A 24212-nucleotide genomic window follows, 5' to 3' on the forward strand; every position below is an offset into this window, starting at 1 on the left:
TGAATTTCACTTCGTCGAAATTCTCCCAATGACATTGTATGAAACCACGTGATAGGTTTCAGTCTTGCTGGTATTTTCTCAGTTTGCGATGTCAGCATGAAACTGTGCAAAACCCACAACTTTCCATATGAATCAGAAACAGTTTCTGTGTGATGAGGAAGAACATGCCATCGTCTCTGAACCTTTTCCAGAGCTTTATTTCTGGATCTGTACACAAGGTATTAAAGTACAACAGAAAATACAAAATAATGTTTAACAAAAGAAAAAAAAAACAACTCAATGTTTATGTACAATTCTTATAAACAATAAAGATAGCTTCTTGAACATTTCTCATAGTGAAGTTTTTGATTGTCTATATTTCTGGATATACATTTTTAAGTTTTGTAGGTTTTTATTCACAAAGGTGTTTTTGTTTTCATCAAAGGACTCGAGTGTTTTTTTCAAAACCACAACTGCGATAATGTTTTTTTCTTTTTAAACTTCAAAACACAATACAAAATATAAAATAAATTTGTTTAGTGCTTGCTTGCACACACACGTCTCATACCAGAGATATCAATAAAATATCACATTTTCGAGAGTTCACAGGGTGGTGAAAACCTACTTCTACTACTTAATGGCCTTTACATTCTGACAGTTTTTCTGAGTCTTTGTACAAACCACAGGTGAAATAAATATCACTGCACTGCTAAAGCTAGAAGAGCTTGGAGGACCTACTGCATTATGCACATTGCATTAAAAGAGAAACTAGCTCTCCACATACTTAGAGCAGCAGCCATCCCTTTACCATCAAGACAAATATAGACGACGACATGTAAAAAGATTTTTTTCGAGGAAAGAAAGATGAGCGTCTTTTACACATGGCTGCAAGTTCAGAATGCAAATTTGCAACACTGAGTAATATCAATACGTCTTCAGGTAAAGCCGTTTTCAGTGGTACATTTGAGAAACAGACACAGCTGGCATGCGTGGTTTCAGCCGGGTCCGGGGGGGGGGGGGGGGGGGGGGGGGGTGTCTGGGTATCGTGACTTTCCAAAGAGAGAAAAGAAATTGAAACACCAAGTCAACCAGTAAAATGTAAAACCCAAAATATCTGTACATATCTACAAATTATTGCCTTCTGACAAGGAATCAAATTAAAACCTTTGTATTAACACAGATTCACAAGTGTAAGAGGTCAGTTAATAGACTTTTTAAAGGCTATTTGCTAATTATTTACATGAAACGCAAAGTGGAAATCATCTCTGATGCTGGGTTTGGAAACTGAATTACTTGATCGAACTTAACGATGGTTTAGAGGCATGAATCCTGTCTGTACACACATCATGGTGAATTACAAGACCTATGGACATGACGAACATGGTGTACCCCTGAAACAAACTAATTATTCATAGCACAATGCATAGATAAATTAAGTAAACACTACTACTGCATCCAATCAACTGACGATGACCCGCTAAACACTTTACAATTCACAATTATGGACTTCAGTCAAGAGAAAACAGCTCCATTTCTGCTACTAGACTCCCAAGAAATCGTCAACCAGATTATACAAGGCATTCTCTAACAGTACAGGTTAGGCAGAGGTTAAATACAAAAACAGGGTGGCTTTAAATAAAAAGCTAATACTGCTAGCAGGTTTGCCCAAGCTTGCTAAGTGGTCTGAAAATGGCGTTACTTAATTTAAGAGCATATGCTAACTTTTTTTGAATTTTATTTTTTACTACAACTAAAGGACATTTAGCTTAGCTTGCCTAATAGTAGCATGAATGAAAGCATTATTTCAAAGGATTAAACAAAATCTCACAAAGGTAAAAGTATATGCAATAAATACATTACGGTGCCTAAAGAGGTCTGTTTAAAGGACTATTAACCCAACCAATATCTTTGCATTGCAATATTGCGGTTATGGTTTTCTTGTCTGACTGATACCGTCCTTGAAAGCAGGATTTCTAAAATAATAATAAGTCCAATATCCAACTGTAAAACAAAGTGACTTCCATTATGTCACATGTTTAAAAAATGTATTTGAGTGACTACGAATCCAGGACTATAATTTGGGTTTGACTATGTGGGATTAAAAATAAAAAAAAGAAGCGTTGCAAACATTCGCATGTTCCAGTTTGGCAACTCTGAACATTTTAAAAGTAAACGAGCAGACAAACTACAGACAAGCTTCCACAGGAGAAAAGAAAAGCAAAGAGGAAGGCCGTCGCAGCTGAAGCCGTGACACTTCCTGATCTCCACACTAGTGTTGCTCTTCATACAATGTCTAGCCAGGTTTATTTGGGGGCAAATAAAACCCATCTGCACCAGCCTGGTTACTAAAAAGTACCTGTAAACCAAACACTACTTTAAAAAATAATAATATTAAGTACCACTTCAAACAATGAAGACAAGCAACTAAATACTAACACTAGAGGCAGAAAACTAAGCCATTTTGTTTTGGCAGCTGGAAAGAATGGCAGGATAACATAGTGTAGCTCTGAAGATGTTGTGTGTAGATGTGAAGGAGGAAGATACACAACTCTCCTACTGCAGCCTCTGGGCCCCACTGTACATGGACGTTACACATCTCAAGACCGCAAAACAAAAATAAAATAAATGGCTATATAAACTCTTGAGAGAAATCAAGATTTTAGTTCTATATGATAGACATCACTGATGTCATATTACACAAAAAATGAAAACAAAAAAGTATATTCATATACATATATATAGATATATATATATATATATATATATAATAGAATTTAAACAAATCAGATTCTCCAGTGAGGTCAGTCTTATGTACAAGCGGGATAAGGGCTTTCAAAAGGGAAGAACAAGGGAAGAAAATGAGGAAGATCACTCTGACTGAAGTGCCGCAGTGTGCTGTGTGTGGTGCCGTGCATGTGCTCCCAGAAACCCGTTGGGCTCACCGCTGCCAGCCAAGCTCCCAAAGTCTGTGACAGACACTGCCATTTTGGCGCCGGTGATTCTGTGGTGGTGCGCTGCTGTCCGTCGCGCTTCAAAGTCCACTCCGAGGTTACCCACAGACACGTCATTGATAAAGGAGTCAGGCAGGGCCATCTTGAGTCTCTTGGAGGGCCGCTCGCAGTCCTTGTTGACGCATACTCCTCCTAGCTGGCCTAAGTCAGAGTGGTAGAAGCCGGCGTCCAGCATGTTGAGGCAGTCGGGGTCTGCGCCATTCGAAGGGAACCCAAGGGATTCGTCGTGGTTAAGGGACCCACGATGGAGACTGTCCAGTGGGGGAAAGCTGTAGGAGTCCAGGCAACTAACCTCTGCAGGGCTGCACACTGTGGCTACACTGTTACTCAAAGCTGCAACGAGACAGGACAATCAATTAACACTGAATGACTGAAAGCAACGAGACAAAAGACACGTGCTGGCTGACACGGCATCAACAAATGAAATGAAAGCATTAAGAATCATCTTTAATGCTATCATAAGTTTTTAATCTATAACTGCAGAACTAAGTCCCAATACTGACCTGTGAGGTCGCTGGCAGTGATGGAGTTCAGCAGGCTGAGCTGCTGGTCTGTGGTGGTCTCCAGCCTTCCTCCTCCACCTGCTCCCGAGCACACGGAGGAGGAACTGTCCACCGCCAGTCCCTCTGCTTCATCCACCAGCCTGTCCATCAGGTCACTGGACACAAAGAGACACCTTTGATCTTAACGTTTCATCCTAATAATGGGCATTTCCTGTTCAGAGCTCACTGCATTAAACATAATGCAAACACGTGTACTGAACCTTCTTCTCTACTTACGTCACACCAGGATAGCTGCTGTACTTTTTCTTCCCAAACCGATTCTGCTGCACAAAGATGTCAAAGCGCTCGGACTTTTTCCACATGTAGTAAAACGCCACACATTCTGCGACAGTTCGTGTTGTTACCTGAGGGGAGGTGGGGGAGCCATGAAAGAAGGTGAGACAAATTCACAGCTTTACATGTGTACCTTTTCATGCTTGTGTCGATGGGGGAATCTGGTCAAATGGTGAAATGAGACTCACTTTATGTTTCTGTATGAGGTGAAAATTCTTGTCATACATCTGTAGTGCGTGTTCAAAGTTCTTGCACTCCTCTTCTGACCACGGAGGTGTTTTTTCTGAAATAAAACCAGAAACACATTTATATACACATCTGCAAATGAACAGGTAGAACCACCAGAAACCAACACACACGAATGAATCTTTGTGAAAGCTGGAATTACACATTTCCAGATTAATTTTGAGGCAACCGTTTTTTATAGTTTATGGTCTTGGACGCTTTGTTTTTTTTAATGGATTGTGTACATTTTTGCTCCTCCCTGGGTCAAATGGATGGACAGATATTGATACATCTATACACCACAATGTATAGATGATTCACCGATAAGTTAGGGGGCAAAAAGTCAAGTGCTGAGCAGAATATGGTTGTCAAGTGAGGTGAGATCGAGGAACTCTTTCCCACATCAAAGTGAAATGTGTGAAAGAATGAGTGACGATCGAGGACGTCTTCAGACTATCACATGTTACTGTGGGACTGTTAACAGAGCGACTGTATTGGCTTCCAGTGGGGTGGGATATTCTTATCCTTCTTATATAAAAACTCCACCAGTTCTGATTGTAGAATTCAGCTTGCATTCACCTTGCCACAGACCAATAAGGTATCAGATTCAGCAAATTAATGTGATCCAAATAAGAATGGATGTAATCTAACATGAAAAGATTAGTACATGTCACGCTGCATTATTAAACGAGGGTGGTGTCATATAGGAGTCACGTGTAAGCACCCCCTTTAAATAAGATGGTTTTTAATTCAGAATGTGTTATAAAGATGCTTTCTATTCAACCAAAAAGCATATCTGACTTCCTCCAACTGCCCGCTCATGTGCAACTAACAAGTCATGAATACTAATAACTGGATGGGCATAATGTTTGCTGTGGACATTCATGATCTGAGAGGATCAATCTATTGATTGTGGAAAAACAAACATAAATTTCACCCATTTTTTTTGACAAGGCTGGGAGCACAAAAGGTTTCCTTTGCTTACCTTTGGAGGACTTAACACGGCTGCAGTATCTCTCTAGTGCTTCACGGGTGTTGTAGTTGCACTTGACGAGCTCACGCAAAGCCTATGTGGAGAGAGTGGAGAGGTCATGAGTGGGAAACTGGACAAATGAATGACATGTACCTTCAAAAAAAAAAAAAAAAAGAAGATCTGAAGAATTCAAAATGCAATTGCTGTCGGACACAATGATTAAAAGTCAATGAAAAATGACGTCATTTCTAACACTATGTTCATCATTGTGTTACAACATGAAAGAACTGATACATAAAAGACATGACTGACCTGTTCGTTGTCTCGAACATGCATCCCTGGTTTGTCACATCCTGTCTTTTCATCTGCTGTCCGCGACAATACTTCAGACAGGAAACTCCTAACCTTGTTTTCTGGCAGTGTACCTGGGCTCCATAATAACTCGTCTTCATCTTCATAAACTGTAGAAGTACATCACAGGAAGATTGGTCACCATGTGTATGTGATCTTGTCTTTCTTATATGTATGACATCACGTTACAGAACATGTCAGGCATTCAGGCTAAGAGGAAAAAAGCAGCATTCACCTTTCTCCCCATCTTTGTAGTGACAGAGGCAAGAAGGAACCTCTGCTTGGTACTGTGTTCCCACCATTATCTCCTACGGTAAAAATCAAAGGTTGGTTTAGAGTGTGTACAACAAACCAGTGTTGATTCAACTTAAAACATGGATTCAACTTTCTTTATCCCTCTCTCAACGTGTTTCAAAATGGAACGTGGCATTTACCTTTCTGGAGTCCTCTGGGCTCGGACCATCTTCATCACACTCTGACTCTTTATCGCCATCGGAGATAGCATTGGCTGATGAAGAAATAAACAACAAATAAATACCTTGAGATGCACTGAATTCCAGTGGTGCCTCCTGGGTGCTTAGGATGAATGCTTTACCTACCAAAGCTGGTGTCTTGGGACTAGGACAGCTAACTGAATGTCCTCCACCATACTTAATACGTCAACTAAATCGCTATAATCTCTTTAAGCATGAAGAACCGGTTCAAGATCTGGCCATATTGTACAATGACAAATGTCATTACTGTAATGATTAGTCTGTCAAACCAACTAATTAAAAATGTATTAATTGTGCAAATGTTACAATAATCAACAATTTGCACATTTTTTAAATAATCAAATAATCATGAGTCATTTAATAAGCAAAAAAGCAAATATTCTGTGGTTGCTGCTCCTCAATTTGTTAGCTCTCTTAATTTTATGTATCATTATTAATTTATTATATGGGTTTTAGACTGCGGGTACAACAAAAGAAAGCATTTAAAACACTGTACTAGGTTCTGGGAAGTTTTCCTAGGCATTAAGTGTACTAACTGATATTTTATAGACAAATGATTTAATCAAAAACTATATCAATCAATCAATAAGGAAAAAAAAGAAATAAAAAACATAACATTTACTGGCAAATATGTTTAACCCAATGCAAATGTTTGGGAATGTTCAAAATGACAGCAGTTGACATGTTTTTGTTTGAAGTTTAGAAATGTGGGTAACTACACAATTTTTTTTTCACATTTTATCATTTGTATTAATGACTTCTAGAACTGAAACGATCAGTGAATTGACAGAAAAACAATCAGCAACTACAATTTCAGAATTAATTGTAAGTAACTTTTCAGGTAAAAATGGCAAACATTCAGTAGTTAGAGCTTCTGAATTGTGAAAGGAAACTATATTCTGACAAACTATTAATGGGATAATTGAGAGAATAATCAGCAGATTAATTAGTAATGAAAGAAATTATTATAGCACCAGCTTTTTTGTGCAGGACATTTTGTTGCATTACATGACAAGCTTTAACCTCACAAAGCTACAGACAAAAAGCACTTGTTTAGTACACGTAACCTGTCACTTACATCGAAGTGTTCTTGGGAAGAAATCAGTAGCCTCATGGGAGGTGACAGAGGGGGTCAGATCATCAGCTGAGGACTGGGTCTCCTCCTCATAGTCCCCAGACAGCAGGTCTTTAGCTATTTCCTCCTGGGGGGACAGAATAATATTCATTGTATACGGGGCAGACAAAGGGTGATCAACATAACAACTGCATTACAGATTGAGGATGGATACATTCACATCATATTATTTTCCCCAAATGTATTTATTAACTACATAACACCACCTGTTAACAGTAATTATTTACCTTGTCCAAAGTCATGTCAGGCAGCTCATCAGTCAGGTCTCCAGAGGAGCTGTCTATACTGGAGCCTGCTGAGGCCTCATAGCGATAGATGGCCAATAGTTCCTCCAAAGGCATGTTTCCCTCCTGGCAGAAAAAAAAGAGGACAGGAAACAGCATATCAAGAATTAAATGAGGCTATTATGCATTTTCATTTTCAGACTGGAAAATTTTGTGCCTTCCACTTAATTGTAGACCTGTATCTGCAAAACAGGCAATTCTTTGTCAAAATGAAAACGCGGCTAAAACCAATTAGTGAACCTAGTAATGATACGCTCTAATTGTCTGTCACAGCAAGAGACAATTTATGAACGACATTAAAAGAACGTAAATGTACTTAAACTTAGCTGACCTTAATTAATTGCAGCATCTCCAGCTATAAATCAGAGGGCTTCCTCTTATCGTCAAAAAGGTCACACCAGCGTGTGGCCTTTATGATGATATGGTGAAGCCATCCTAGTGTTACAAGCGAAGCATTTTTTCCACTGAAAACACAGTGTCAATATTTGCAGCCCTACTGCTTTAGCAAGACAGTGCCCTCTGGTTTCTGCATTTACTATACATACAAATCTTTTATATGCAGATCAGAGTTTACACATGGAAATCCCATTTTAGGACATTCTGTGCATTAATTAGTTTACCTTTTCCAGATCTGCAATCTCGGAACTGAAATTCCTCCCTCCCTCCAAAGACTCTTCCTCCTCCAGAGTCCTCTCGTCATCATATTCATGAACTAACATTTCTGCCGTTGGGTCAAAGTCATGGTCTTCTGACGATAAAGAGCCACCTGAGTGAGAGAAGAATCAGAAATGTGCCAGTCTTATCACACAAGTTAGCTTATTTCTTGCTCTGAAAATGAAACACACACTTACTATGTTAGAATTAGGAAAAAAAAAAAAAAAAACTTCATTTAGTCAATTTCAATCCTTTTTTTCTTTATCCTCATATTTCTGTGATGCAAAATTGTATGATTAAAGTATAGCTACATTTGAGGTCAGTACATCAGAAACTGTTGATACTAAAACTTAAGTCTATGGCCTAAGGTATTCTTACCTGGACTTGAACCCCCTAGGGAAGCCTATAAAAGAAGAAAACCAGAGCATAAATAAGTACAATGACTGACACATGGGTTCAACTATTATGCTAGCGCTTTAACCTGAAACATTCAGGCAAGCGGAGTGAGAAAAAAAGCCTTTGTGGTCTGTATCATGACCACTGAACGTAGGTAGAAAAGCTGCATTTACCGCTAACCTCACCTGAAATAGGTGGCTAATGCAACGTTAGCCGCGGCTCAACGCTTTACACTGTGGACAACTGGGAGCCAAATGCACTTTCAAAACACTGGAATTAAAATGATTCCTTTCGTAGGGGACGGCCGAAGTAAAATTCAGGAATATATTGAGGGAAACAGTAGGATTTACGCAGTGTCGGCTCCTGTAACAGTTAGCTAACCAGCAAGCTAACCCCAAAGCCTGAATGTTAACGTTATGCATCGAAAAATGTAAACACTAATTTCGTTTGCGCGGTACTGCAATCGACAGAGCTGGATCATCTTTACCGTATAGGTGCCGCTAATTTAGAATACAAACAAAAAATACATTTCCATTCATAACAAACACGACATAATCTGTTATTTCCTTTATCCAGCAGGCTAACGTTAAATTTACGTATCAATTTACACAGCCGCTACACCAAAGCAGCTGAGAGAGCGAAGGCGCAGCGGCCTTGTAGTGAAGGATCAGTCCAGACATTCAAGCATATTTTAGAGGATTAAAAATGACAGTTATGACACGAAACACGCTATACAGAAGGCAAAAACCATTGTTTCTTCAATCGATAGCATACAAATGAAAAATACAACACACAAAATTTAAAAATATCGATTTAAGATCGATTGCTTCTCCCCTGTTTTCCCTCTTACCTCCGCCATATTGGTACCTTTAGCTAATGGGCTCGTTCTAGCGCAGTACCCGGATCAGTGCTCTGGACCAATCAGAGATCCAGGTGACCGTTGTAGTCGTGACGCCGTTCAAACCAACCACTGATTAGACTAACGGTAATAATTTATACACGGTAAATCTACGACATGAAAATATAACAAACACAAATCTAGAACTCAAATCACCGATGCAAACCGAACATCTATCAATAACACGGCGTTGAGCATGTAAATACCGCACATAATGACATTTTACCAGAACATTCCTAGAATGGTGTCGGAACATCCCAGCTGATTTCCCTTTTTTTTTTTTTTCCTCCAGCTAGTAGCTCTGGCATTTTAATAAAAGCTCTGCATTATTAGCATTCACATTTTTGTCACTACACATTCATGTAAGAAATTTTGATGAGGTTAGGATGCCTTCAAATGAAACTAGTGAGGTTTTCAGGTATATCATTGCACAGGGTAAACACAGCAATTTGTTGTATCCTGTCGTTTATTAGCTGTCATTAGTGTATGCCTATACCACTATAAAAATATATGCCTTTATGACACTTAACAATCCAGTGTGTTTTAAGTAAAGTAATTAAAATGATAAATTATCAATATAGTGTAGTCAAAATGACACCAAGACCTATATCTCTTTTTCATTTCTTTTCCATTCCATTCTCTTACTTTTTTTTATTACTCAATTGATAATCCAGGCTATTAAATATTGATTTATTCACACCTGACACAAATAAAAAAATTAGACCTCAGACAACTGCACATCACTCTTTGGTTTTCTCATGTTTTTATAACCATGGCTTTTCTATTGTAACTCAAACGGCAACACATTTTTTTTTCTAAAACTTAGTCGACAGCGGTTGACCTGAAGTTCAAAACAGAACTGGTTATTCAAATACTAAATAAAGGATTAGTTTGATGACTAGCATGGGAATGTATTATATTCTGTTGTGGGAGCTTACTGTAAAGCCTTTTTTTAAAACTTTGGCTGACTAACACCCTTTGCTGCAGATCATTTCTGCTTGAAAGGATGTTGCCTTACTGAACTGTCTCTATCTTTGGCCCAAACTAATTCCCATCCATCATATGACTGTCGAGTAATCTTAACATAAATTAAAATAAAAACTATCCCTTCAAGGCAAGTGTAGGACCTACCAAATAATATCTTCAAGTACAGTAATATTTTTTGTAAATACATTTGAAACAAAGTGATTTCTTTTTTCTGTTCAGGCCAGCAGAGGGCAAAAATACCCTTTAAAAGCACTGCTGCTCCATTCAAACCACGGAGATCCACTCCACCTCCCCCCTCCTCTCTCCCTTGCTGTCTTGGATGGCTGTGAAACCTCATCATATATGATCATATACTAACATGTAAAACAGGCAGGGGTAAAGGTGGAAAGATTCTGCGCTCTTAATGGATAATGATCATTTTCTTTTACAACTGTCTGTTGTTTAATCGTGTAGTTACACTCTTGAAGTAGTTCCACAGTGTTAAATTGTGGACAGCAGAAGGTGAAAACACATACAAGTTACTTCTAGTTCAAGGTGATTCCCACACCAGCTGCTACTGTCAGGGGCCCTGCAGATGTTCGTACGCAGGGCGCTGAAGATAAACTGCTTCCTGGCTCATCCAGATCCAGGACAGGAGGTGGATGTCCTTCCTGCAGCACGACAGAAAGTGTGCTTTGCTGTGTTGAATGATTGCATTTGTTATGAACTGAAGCTGTGTGTGACAGACACTTGAGGGCTTTTTTGGGGGGTAGGAAGCATCATTCTGGTTTGTTTTTGAAAGGCATTATTCTGCATATGCAGCTACATCTGCTGTTTGGCCATTCAGCGAAACATGCCAAATATACGGTAGCTAGAGGAGATTATATAGGAATGATCTCTCATTCATTGGACCATGATGTGAGGTATTACCATTAGAAGTGGGAGAGGGTCTGCTTGTGCTTGTGCATGCTGCCGGCGTTGTATTGGATGCTAGTTGTGTTTTAAGTTATCTTTTTTTCTGCCTGAGTGAAATCCTCATACTCACATATTATGGTTATATCCATATTCAGCCACACCAATGCATGTATTAACATACACATGCAGAAACACTGCAAGCTGTACTGCTGAATCTGTATGCTCTCCTTGCATAAACACACCTTGATTTGTGATGTACACCAGGAAAAGTATACAGAATAACTATCAGCCATACTGACTCATGGGCTGCAAGTCACAGATGTTAAACTCGTGAATTAAACTACAGCATAGAGTCACAGGCTATTGTTGTTTACATAGGCCTACTGCTCATATTTAATTTGTCACTGGAAACTTTAGAAAAAAAAAAAACTTGTTGGAGCAAGTAAACCCTTGTGTGTTTGGAAAACAGAATCCCCCATAAGGTGTAGGAAGGGCAGCGTGGGCTTCGTTTGGATGACTCTGCAAACAAATGAGTCACTGTGCTCAGACGGTTCAGCAGCACATCCCTCTACAGGCCACATCTGTTTACTTCTTATCTGAGCTAAGTTGGACCATAATAAGGACCCTAAGTTACCAGAGCAGATAAAGTTAGACGTTAATATTAAAGTTGAACAGCTGCCCTGACAAAAGTATTGGTTATTCTTCATCTGCTTCATCAGGTCAGTAGTAGCGGTGGTGCCGTTTTGCTGTGTGTGTTTCCCTGTCCACAAGAGGCCATGTTTGCATTGACAAGTAGTAAAGAGCCCTTATGATCTGTCTTTCGTCCCTCTTCTCTCTGTGGCTACTTTGTGGTCACCATAACCATTTGAAAGCTATTTGAAGCCTACTTTAACAAAACAATATAGTCAGGAAGATGTGGGCCGTCACCTAACGAGTGAAATTGTCAGGTCAACAAGTTATCCTCTGACGTAGATTATGGAGAGATGGGTGACACAGGGTCACAATCCATTGTTGCAGTGTTAAAAGGATGTGGCTGATTAACACTGGCCCACACCTACACTGGTTTTGTGATTGTCCAGAAACTACCCACTCAGCTGATGTGCCATTAGAGGGACTGAGGGGCTGGAAACCTTTTGTCCCTTTGTCATACTAATAATTTCCTCATAATTATCAATTGTATTTCAGGCCAAATGGACACATCAGCTGCCTATTTATTGATTATAATTGTGTGTACAATGTGTGATATGTCACTGGAGGATAAGACACTGACCAAACTGCAAGTCTTGATAACATTTGAGAACATTTCATGCTGCTGATATTTCTTGTGGATGGTAGTGGAGAGTAAAACTTTCTTCATCCTGCCTCCCTGCACACAGAAGAAGGAAACAAAGTCACATTGTAATAAATAACCTTGTTGAAAAACATGTTTCCATATAAAGGTATTCCCTGTCCTTATGCACACTAAGACTGGATGGAAAAATAAATCAAATACACCCAGTGATGCTGTGTGTTAGATAATGCTTCAAGATGACATCTAATATAAAAGCCCAAATATCAGATTTATAATAACAATCACATTATCATTTTTTTTAAATACAAATATATTTAATTCAATGCACACTTTCATGGCAGTGTTTATATTGCTATATTGAATGAATATATACACCAAAGAGACAGCTATGTTTCATCACAGAGCTTTTTCAAGCATTTAAAAACGGATTTATTGCAAATTATCATGCCACTAAGGAATTAGAGATTAAACCGCATGCATCACATTCCCGATTCTTCCATAATGGAAAATTATGGAGTCAAGTCAGTATAGTGAAATAATTCACCATGAACATCACATAGATCATTTGAGACGGTTCCTTCATAAAGTATACAAGCCACCAGGTGGCAATGTGTGACAGCTTTGACTTCCTCATGACTCAGCTTTAACATTTTCCATTTCCTCTGAGCTCCAAACACCACCCTCAGTCAGGCTGCAACAATGACTGTGTGAACACACATTGCCCGTTGTGTTGATGTTTTGGGGTGAATAATGTAAAACTCCAACATGTGCAATGGCCCACATTTTGCTGTGTTTATAAGTCCAGCATTTATCCCCACACACAGATCTCTTGACAGTCAGCAGATGTGGAGCAAGTCATGTGGTGTCAACAAACCTTTCTGAAGGACTTAGTCAGTGTGAAGTTTATGTTACTGATGAGCAATAAACAAGCTGTTGCATATGATGCAGTTTCCATGAAATCAGAGAAAAAATGTTTGCACTTATCAACATTTATATTACACAATGACATGTAGTGGCTAAAGACGCAAGTAATCAACTGGCAGCTGTAAAGTAAATTCAGCTCTATCAACAATCCTTTCCTGTGAGAATGAATGCAGGTTTAGGTTTACATTATTGATGAGCAACAAATCAGTAAATGCTCAACCGTTGTGCAAGTGTGACACATCTACAAATTTCAAGCTTATATAAGGAAGATAGAAGGTTGGGGTATTTTTCATGACAGGATAAAGCATTAAATTACATCATCAAATCATTGACATTTCTTTAAAAATGCAAATTATAACAAAAAACATCAGCAAAGAGCACATTACAGTAAAGCAGTGTGAAAGGAAGGCTGGTTTATAGCTCCTTGTTGCACACACTATTCACATTCAACTCCGACATTAACATGTTTTCAGATATGTTTCCTTGAAATCCTTCCATGGTCAATCAGGAGAGAAGCGTGAATTATGGTGTTTCATAACATACCAGACACACTGTAATCCTGAAGAAAATTCACTGTGTTGCACATATTGACTCAGTTGTGCAGTGCAGCCCTGCTAATCTGTACATTGCTCATAACATCTAGAAGTGTGCCATAGCCAGAAAAAAGGCTCTGACTGTAGCAAATATTTCTTGCTGGTCTTTTGGGTCCTTCCTAGAGTTTGGTGATTTATTCTTAGACATAAAACTGAGCCAGTGCTGCAATATACTGCAATAACACATGTCTCTCCGAGATTTGAAGATGTTTATTACAGACTAATGTTGAACAACCATTGCCACGGTTCTTCCAGCCTTTCCAGTTCAGTCTGCAACCTCAACCATCTAACATATTTAAAAATACGATATGCAGTACAAATAAATACTGTTTAATTTACCATTTTCCCTTAATGGCAGATTTGCCTCAAAAGAAACATAAATACAGGCTGATTTTGTATAAAAATCTCTAGGTGAAATCTCAAAAAGGTCTACTTGTCTTGCTTCAAATGCACCCACTCAGACCCTGAAGAAGTTTTTTTGGTGTATTAAGGGCACATTAGTAACAGCAGGTACATAGATAGAGGCTATTAGTGTAACCGCTGCAGTAACAGTGTAATTCTCCATGAAAAGAATTTTACAGAGATGAAATTAGTGTTTTTAACAGCCCATCGCTAAAATTGTGCATCAGAGATACTACAATTTCTCATGCCATCAAAATATACAACTGCAGAAATGTTTTTAGATTGATGGAAATTTTCAAGTCGAACAGTGAAACCCCTAAAATGTAAAAAATTTGCATGAAGTGCCCATGTGTGACCCTGATCATTTTGCTACAGAGGGACTGGTGATCATGGTGTTCCCAGAAACAGCACAATGCATTCTTCCTCCATTCTGCCTCGCCCTTGCAAAACACCTCATCTCAAATTATTCAAATTAGCTCTTAATACTGCTTTTTCTTTTCAATGCATGAACATCTGTGAGAACTTTACTTGTTTGGAGAACTGATCTGCTGCTACATGGAGTGTTTCAGTGCATATATAGCTTGAAAACAGCACAAAGTGTGGAAACAACAAAGACACAGAAGAGGAGTAGTATGAATTCTTCCACAGGCTCCCTAAATGATTTTAAAACTTATCTTGAAATTGAATGACATGCCATGGGTACCTGTCTGGTACCAATGAGGAGCTTCATGTGCATTTTCTTTGTTCCCATGGAAGATACTGCCAGCAATTTTTTTCTGTAAGCCTATATTACTGTTTTCTGAAGTGTATGAGAGCATATGGACGTGGTTAGTTGAAAATGGGGTTATAAATAGCATTAGTTCTTGGGCCTGATATTTTTTAAATGGATCTATGTTGCTTCCATTTTAAACTATCTTCAGAGTTCAGAAATTGTGTGATTATGATTATGGATCTTGCTGGTGTCAGCTTGCAGATTTTATTATTCACATTGACTCAATCAACCACAGAAAAGTTGTGAAAATAGGGACCTTTCATTCAACGTTAAGTACACTAACCCAGAGTGTGGCATCGTTGAGAGGTCCTTCATTAAATCAGCCCATAAAGCATCCATTTCCATTACTTTAATACAGCTATTATGAGCTGGTACACTTCTCCTGATAGAGATCTGTCATGTCTCCTCAGGTGGTGCTGGGGTTGGTGAGTTTGAGGGCATGCAATAACCAGGAGTCTGGGTATTAGCAGTGCTCCTTCTCTCCCCGGCACCCCACAGAGAGCAAGAGAGAGGGAGAGAGAAACAGCATTTATTTGTCCGATGAAAAAGCCCTAAATCCTACTACACTGTTTATCAGTGTAGGAATTGTCATATAAATCCTGTAGTAAAAACTTGGCAGATCAGCCTGTGCTCTGCTCATTTTTCGAAACGCTTGGAAGACTGTGCAGCGAGAGCTCACTTCAAGGCGGAATAACAGCGAGTGGGCACTGCAATTTCCTCTCTTTCTGTAGTCAGACGCAGTATCTACTTGTGTAGGTGTTTGTATATATCCGTAACTTGCGTCACGCTGCATGCTTACATATTTTATATGAGATTAGCTCCTTGAATGACTTGTTTTCATCAGCAGCTGTGGAAATGCCCATATTTGTGGAGATGACGCAGAGCAAATGCTCAGTGTTGTTTTTGAAGAATTTCCAATCCAAGAAAAGAAAACTCCCATTAATTTGTCCCCCACCAACTGGCTTTGTACTGTATCGGTATGAGCTTAAACATGTATTTAACCTCCAACACCGTAGAAAATCAAGATCCAGAGGTGTTATTCCCAGTAACAACAGACCTTTGTAAGACTTTTCAGATGCATCTCTCCCAAAGCTCAGTCACATGAGAGGCTAACAGCAAAAGCCTTTGAGCATGTAGTCATATCAGTCAAAAAGTACTTAACACCGATAACAATTTTCAGAACCACTTATCATGGCAGCAGTGGTGAAGGTCTTCAGCAGTTTAGGCAGGATGTTCTCTAAAGCTCCTTTGATTCAAGCATTGTGCAGAATATGCAAAGTGATGAGCAGCGTACTGTACCAAATGTGAAGGATGGAGGAAACAGCTGTGTTGTCATGGATAAGAGGCTCCTCATGACGAGACATGTGGGTGATTCTGTCTCCATGGTAACCTAAGATTCGACTACAAGAACAGTTTGTGAGGACAGAAGAAGAAGATGTCGAGGTTGAAAACTTGGGAAAATCACACTTCTTTGAGTACACATGCATTCAGATGTCACACATCCAACTCCCATGCCTACAGAGACATTCATACATTTGCCAGATTACAAAGGATTGCTGTCGCTCTTCGCCACCTACACGCTCACTCCCTAAACCACGAAAGAAAAAGAGACTGCAGTTGTTCTTAATGAGTTCATAAGATAGTTAAACAACAAACAAAAATTAAACAATCATCTCATGCCACATTGCCAGTTGTCTGATGAGTTGAATTATTAACTGTAATGAGACTATAGAGCATTGGATGAACAAGACCTTTGTCTTTGCTGACCTCTTTCATTTTTTTACCTTTGTCATAACCATCTACAAAGCTAATAATGTTTGGGCTGATTAAAATGTAAAAGCCATGCAGGTACATGACTATTAAGAAATGTTATTATGCACAGATTGAGTCCTCAGATTGAGCCTGAAACTTGGGAAGATGAATGCACTCCATTTTTACAATGAAGGCTGTGTAATGAGAAAGGGGTTGATAATATTGATAAACCCAGAGAATTAGCACCCTGGCCTGCAGCTCTGTGGAGCTTTCCATCATCTTTGCAATGATTTCATTTTTTAAATGAAAAGCCATAAAGTGGGGCTCCGTAATGTTGGGGGTGTCTGGGGGTCCTCCTCAGGAAAATATGAGCATTAGAGACTTCACTTCCCGCGTTCTGGTGACTTTTTATGCATGGATATAACCTCAAAAACATACCTTATAGCAAATCAACTTTGGGCAGAAACTGTGAACACAAAACTCAGGCACCAGACAACAGTGTTATTTATTGGGGAGGACACGTCTCTCCAACCCTTAAGATCCTAAGCTTTATCTACATACATTATATAACATTACACTTAGCGTTGCCAGCAAGTGCTAGCTAACCCATAATTAGCCTGTTAGACAAGATCAGTGGCAGCAAATGCTCATTCAAGTGCTGGCAAACACGTTGAATCATAACTCACCATGAAGCTTGCTTGGTGTTATTAGCTACATTAATGTTACGAGGTTCTCCTTTTATGTGTGTAGTCTGTCCTCTGGTGCAAGTGTAGTGCAGTATTTCTAAGTAGAAGATGTCTTTCATGTGGATTTCGCAGGTGAAAATAACCAAATATTGACGCCGCCTCTGGATCCGTCCATGATAATGAGGTGTTTTCCAGCCTCATCAGGAAGCTGTTTTCAGCAGGAAAAACTCTGGTAAACCCACTGTACATTTCCACCCCGGCACTAAATGTCAGGCACAGGCGGTGATCACAGTGAAGCGATTACGAAGCTAAAGAGCCAGATATTTCCCCCAGGAGTTGGTGGAGAACAAAAAGAGTGAATTCCGGACTTAGGTTTGGACACAAACACAACTTTAAATGAATACAAATGTAGCTGCGAATCTGCTCGATGTGTAAATAAACGGTTTGCACATTTTCCAAATGCCATTGTTGTGTTTACAGCTTCTCCTGAAACGGCCAAAACATTCAGTGCAGATTTAACAGTCAAACATGGTGAAAACAGCAAATTAAGATTGATCCTATAAGGAAATCCTCTTCATCTAGAGGTTTTTATCTTTGCTGCAACCAGCACGGTTTGTACATTCTGTTCTGATGTGTGAATCGTTAAGTGGGTTATATCATGCTTGCTGTACATTCATGTTCAGTGCCTGATGTTTCCCTTCTAAGAAAGAGAGGCTGTGGTCAAAGAACTTCTGTTGGACATCTGTGAAAAGAATTCATGTATGCGTGACATAATTTTCATGAGGGTGAAAGGACAGGGCTAATACTAGTTAAGGGCAGCTAATGGAGACTGTGCAGGCCCTCACCCCTTTGCCCTCATGTTCTTTTATCGCTATTTTCCTCAGCTCAAAAAAGTTTGCTGTGCATGTCGCTTCAGCAAACACAAATATTGGCATTCAGGGTCATCAAATGTTTTCATCAGTTTGCCGTTCTATTCAATCAATGTGTGTTCATGCAGAGTGTTGCTCATCAGCAGCATAAAGCACAAAAATGAAAAAGGGAGGACAAATAAATAAACATATAACTGCAAGTAATGTTCATGACTGTGAGAAACATAATGCCATAACTGTGCAAGAAGTAAAAATCTTTCCATATCAAGCTGCTTCAGGTTCATTTATGGCATTTGCACACTTAACATAACATTTCAAAGTCAGAATATCAGCACACTTAGGAATTAGATAATGATATAAAACTACTGTGATGTTCTATAACTCTGGTTAAAAACACCATGAAATGGATTTAGGATTTAGGTTACGCAAGTTGAACAGTGGAAGAGAACATTAGGATCTAATTTTAGCCGGACAATTAGTTCTGGCTGAGTGTAACTTTTGATGTTCTGGCCATCTGGATCTGGTTCTCTGTGTAAGTTAAGTTATGATTAAAGGATGAAAGCCAAGCTGTTAGAGGACCTTTACTTCAAAATAAACTTAGATGATTGTCATTATAGTTCACTAAAACTAATAATTGCCTACATTGCTGGCAGTTGAGCTGATAGGGATGAATGCTTGATGAATTTGAAAAAAAAAAATATGACTTTGACTTTAAAGGGAGCAGAAATAATTTTTCCTATCTTCACAGTGACACATTCCATTACATTCTACATTCAAATCACACTTATCTATAGTGAGGGGGCTGCCTTTCATCATTATCTTTTCTGGGCTGAATAGGAGGCCTGTTATGTAAAGAGAAAGTTCAGATGTATTCACAGGTGTGTGTCTGGAAGTGAAAGCCATCTGTGAACTGCGATAAGGGGACCAAAAAGTGTCTATAACTATTTCCTCACCTGGAAAATTGTATCCCCTCGGCTGAAGTAGTGCAGCTGTGGTTTGTGGTGTTTCATTATTTCACTCACAGAGATGTCTGACGGGGGATGAGTCTGCTGTGCAGACATCAGATTTTTATACTGCAAAATATCTCTGCTCCCCTGTCAATCTTTAAAAAAAGTTTGAGATTGTGTTTTAAATTTGGAAAAACTGTGAAGAGGAAGACTTGCAGCACTGACTCCCAGGACATTGGCTCCAAATGTATGAAACTACACGAGCCAAAAGAAACTGAAAGCCGCTTATCAGGAAATATACCCAGCATTATAATTCCGTTTTCATCAGTGGCAACTCGTCGATAACTCTCAAGAATGGAGCGTTTGAAGTTAGACACAGTGTTCAAAGTGTGTGCCCTCCCCCCGAGCTTTTTAATCCTGCCTTTATCACATCTCTATTTTTGAGGGCATTATCAGGAGACCGTAGGTGGTTTGGTTGGAAAAGGAAAAAAGCATACGGAAATCTCTGGTGGAGTAGTGTTTAGTGTTACATTACGTAATATCTCAGTTTTCTAAGCTGAGCAGTCACTTGGCCTACATATTTCCATTGTCTGAAATTCCTCACTGCCTCCACCTCTTTCTCTGCTCCATCACTAATGCACCACTGGAAATAAAGAGGTATAATTATGCTTAAAATTAGCCACTCAAATGTTTTAACTCTTTTCCAGTTACTATTAAAGTCCATTATTTGAGAACAAGGCTTTGGTCTCACTAGAGTGGCAGATAGGAAAAACAGTTCCTTATCCACAAAGGACACAAAGCAGGCACAGAGCAGATTATTATATCTCTCAGAAACTAAATATAGTGCCTGTGTAACATCCTGAAAACAAAGACGTAGCTGTAAACTTCCACCCTCATTGCTATTCTGATCAGTTTTGAAACGTGAGAATGCTCATGACTAAAGTCCTGTTGGCGCAGAGCCTGAAATCTCTGTGACAAGAAGTGACACTGAGAAGACTCCGTCAACAAATGTAGGCGATTGTCTTCCGTTCGCTTCTTTATTTTGCTGATTGTAATTAGTTTGTTTTTTATGCATTGTTTGGCTTGAAAATGAGCTTATTTGCTGACATGCACACAGCACTTTAGAGAGTACATGTATGCAATTCAGCCTAGTAAACATGATTTTTACATTTGTTTAGCAATAGCAGAAGAGGATCTAAATAATTCTATATAATCAAGCATCAATTACCTTTACATCTTCTCAGTCATGTGAGTCAGTCAAGTGAATATATATGTCTTTAAACTGGTGTGAAAGAGTTTAACTCATGGTTAAACACGTATACCTGCCATGGAAACTGCTCTGCCTGCTTTGAATTCGACACAAAGGCCATAGGAGGGAAGGTGTTCCAGCACGTGGTTCCTGCAGCAGTAATGGGACGTGCTCTGCTCACCTCTCTGCTCTCTGATTCACAAGCACCTCGCTCCCTAACCTGGGTGGTGCTGACTTTCACAGCATTGTTCCAGGCCTCCCATACTCCGCCATCTTGTTTCCTGTGGAAGAACAGGAAGTCCTGCCTGCAGCTGTTCCCAGCACTGTGAACTAAAGAGCTTTTGCAGACACACACACACACACACACACACACACACACACACACACACACACACACACACACACACACACACACAGTATACACATATCCTCTTCCTTCGTCTTTCCCCTCAGCCTGAGTTCAGGATGCCCCTCTCTGATGTGAAGATGACCCCAGGGATAATGGGATGAAGCCAAAAGCATGTCTGCTTTCCTTTTCAAGACAAAACCCCTGCCTGTATGCAAGATTCACGTGTGCAAAGGTATCCTTGAAATAATATTGCAACATTCAGGGAATACTGTACGCGCTCAAACACGAGAAATTGCAGTTTAAGTAATACAACAGAATAAGTGCAACATAAAACGCATTCTCATACTGAGTCGTCAGATGTCTTTTGAGGATTATGTGAGTTTTTTTTTTTACATCCCATCAAACCTCAAGTTATCCAGCACCTTGCTCTCAAAATCACTTTTATTCTTTGTTTTGCAGGTGGCCTTGTCTGTTTGTTTCCATGCTCATCATGTGAGAATGTCAGTGAATCCATGATTCTCGTCCATAGCATGGGGGACAGATCCTCATATGACGGCAGTCATTCAACAATGGGAAAATACCCAATGACCCCGTTCCTATTGAGGGCCCGATGCCCTAATGTCTACGTATTGAAAGGGGTCTTGATGATGGATGTTTATAGTATTTGTCCATCAACAATTACATCACAGATAATACAATTGGTGAGACGTCTTATCTTTGCCGGTTATTGTTTCTGTGCAGTGATCCTGATAATCCCTGGGCCTTTTACCAGATCTGAAGTCAACTTAATAACCGTGCAGTCTGCAAACACTTACAGGATTGTGAAGAAATGCAACAGCACACACAATTCATCCATCCATCCATTTTCTATACCGCCTATCCCTTTCGGGGTTGCGGGGGGGCTGGAGCCTATCCCAGCTGTCAACGGGCGAGAGGCGGGGTACACCCTGGACCGGTCGCCAGTCGATTGCAGGGCAACATATACACAGACAACCATTCACACTCGATTCACTGATTTGCTGCTGCAATTTTAGAGTCACCAGTTAACCTAATGAGCATGTTTTTGGTCTGTGGGAGGAACCCACGCATGCAGGGGAAGAACATACAAACTTCACACAGAAAGGCCCCACCCAGGGATCGAGCCGGCAACCTTCTTGCTGTGAGGCACGCGCACTACCTGCTGCGCCACCATGCAGCCTGCACACACAATTTGCCTCCAGTAATCTATTAATTTATCAAATGACAGAATACAAGCTTGTTTAATATGTGTGGTTGTATTTGTGTTTCACAGGACTTATCTGTGGGTAACACTTAAAGTGTGGTCTCACCAAAAAGTGGAACAGTGAAATGAATCAGTGTGAAATATTTCACTCCTTCTCTAGATATAATGACTATGCTCACAGGCATAGTTGTTGAGTTGCCCTGCTAGAAAAAATAGCACAGACCAGCATCCAGTAGCTGACTACCAACATGGGATGCTGCTGATGGAATGGGATGCAAAGTATCAAATATGGTCTCAACTCTTTCAGTCCTCCTAAGAGGATTTGACAAAAATCCAACACTGTAAAGTAATTTTGGTTGTTATATCAACCAAAACACACAAATGCACAGGTCTTGTTTAGTTCTTTATAAAGTAGCATACATTTTTTAGCTATGCTTGTAGTGGCAATGTGTACATACATATATTGTGAATGGGACAAGTATTGTACCTCATCTTCTTTTGGAAATGCAAATACTTCCACCGCATTCTCATTGCCAGACTCTGCAACTCAGCAGCAAAGCCTTGCCCACCACTTGCATCAGAGCCTATGCTTCTCAAAATTCTGTGAATTACACTTTATGTAAGCTAAAAAGGTCTCTAAAAGTGAAGAAAGACACATTTATAAAATGAATCAGTCCTACTCAGTATCACAGAGGATAAATGCATCTTTTTTGCATTTGAGAAGGTCTGAGCAAAAGGCCAGGGGCAGAAGAGCTGGAATTGAAAGGGTTTCCGGACACTTGAGCTGACTGAATGCCTGATGCACCACCCTGTTCCCAATCTGCTGCATTTTATCACTCATATAACAAAAACTCCAGCAGCAAATCAGTCGGAAATGCTTACAGTTTACTGGAGCCTAGTGGAACTAATTTCCATGATTGAACGCCATATTGATAATTTCACTGTAATTGGTCCTGACTTGGCCCACTTTTCCCAAGGTTGCAAGTGATTGGAGCTTATTCCTGAATGCAACGGGTGGGAGGCAGGAAAATACCCTGGACATCTTGCCAGTTCATCACGCCGAACATACACCCTCTCATTTACCTATGGGCAATTTAGACCGCAGTCCATCTGATTTGGAGTGTGGGAGGAAACCGAAAGATTTGGAGGGAACCCATGGAAACACGAGGAGAAGCATGAGATATTTTACATTTATTTTTTACATAATTTTAATGATCCCCGTTGGAAATTTCAGTAGGAGTTTTGATGTTGATTAGCACTGGCATTATTCTTTCCTTGAAGCACATGTTTGATTACTCATGGACTAAGAAAAAGCTGTTGAAAATACATTTTTCTGTGTTGGTAATTGGATGATGGTATGATGTAATGGATATTTAAAGAACCTTTGCAATGAACTGAACGTTGGTCTGTGGGATTGATTACTAATTATAACAATTACCATTCGCCTCCTGTTCTCCTCTGCCTATAATAGTGTTTCTAATATCTGACAAAATACAATCACCCTAATTAAACAGAAACCCCCATGACTGAAAAAAAAGCAAAAAACGCTCAGATGAAATATTCAAACTGCAGCAAAGATGTTCTTTCCTCAAGCACAGAACATTTTCCAAATTAACCAGCCCTCACTGGCAATATTAGATGATGACCAATACCAGTGACTAATGTAATCAAATGACTCTTAAAGTGTTCTTCACTTTTCTGTTTCATATCTGAGAGAACACTTACCTAAAGGGATTTTAAATTGCTGTTACACACCTTCCACAAAGACACAGAAATGCAGTTTCTTTATGATAGTCACTTACCCGAAGAATGCAACTAAATCTCTCACATTCCTGCAATTAATTAGACTTCCTCCCCATATCCTTTGCTTTACCCTCTGGAGGAGCTGGTTTCCTCTCTACATCCATCCATATGCTTCCTTTAAGGAAGGATGCCATCACACCTCCTCCACCCTGAAGGTTCCACCCTTTCCTCACTTTAAACCCATGGCCCAGTCAAGTTCAACCGTGAAGTCCAGAGAGGGTGTGCTGCATTAATGC

The 24212-nt window shown here is 39.6% G+C and overlaps 1 protein-coding gene across 1 annotated transcript; it reads right to left on the reverse strand.

Annotated features, from left to right (window-relative positions):
* Positions 1 to 180: 180 nt before the first annotated feature.
* Positions 181 to 9198, reverse strand: mier3b (mesoderm induction early response 1, family member 3 b). Its single transcript, XM_070965095.1, has 13 exons — positions 9189 to 9198; positions 8321 to 8345; positions 7909 to 8054; positions 7232 to 7354; positions 6948 to 7071; positions 5810 to 5883; positions 5611 to 5683; positions 5337 to 5485; positions 5037 to 5118; positions 4015 to 4109; positions 3770 to 3897; positions 3494 to 3648; positions 181 to 3323 (listed from the first exon to the last, which is right to left on the reverse strand). Exons 1-13 carry the CDS (start codon positions 9195 to 9197, stop codon positions 2848 to 2850), a joined length of 1659 nt encoding a protein of 552 aa, XP_070821196.1. The 5' UTR covers position 9198; the 3' UTR covers positions 181 to 2847.
* Between the last annotated feature and the right edge of the window lie 15014 nt (positions 9199 to 24212).

Source organism: Chaetodon trifascialis, chromosome 6 (genome assembly GCF_039877785.1).
Source record: "Chaetodon trifascialis isolate fChaTrf1 chromosome 6, fChaTrf1.hap1, whole genome shotgun sequence".
Lineage (NCBI taxonomy): Eukaryota > Metazoa > Chordata > Actinopteri > Chaetodontiformes > Chaetodontidae > Chaetodon > Chaetodon trifascialis.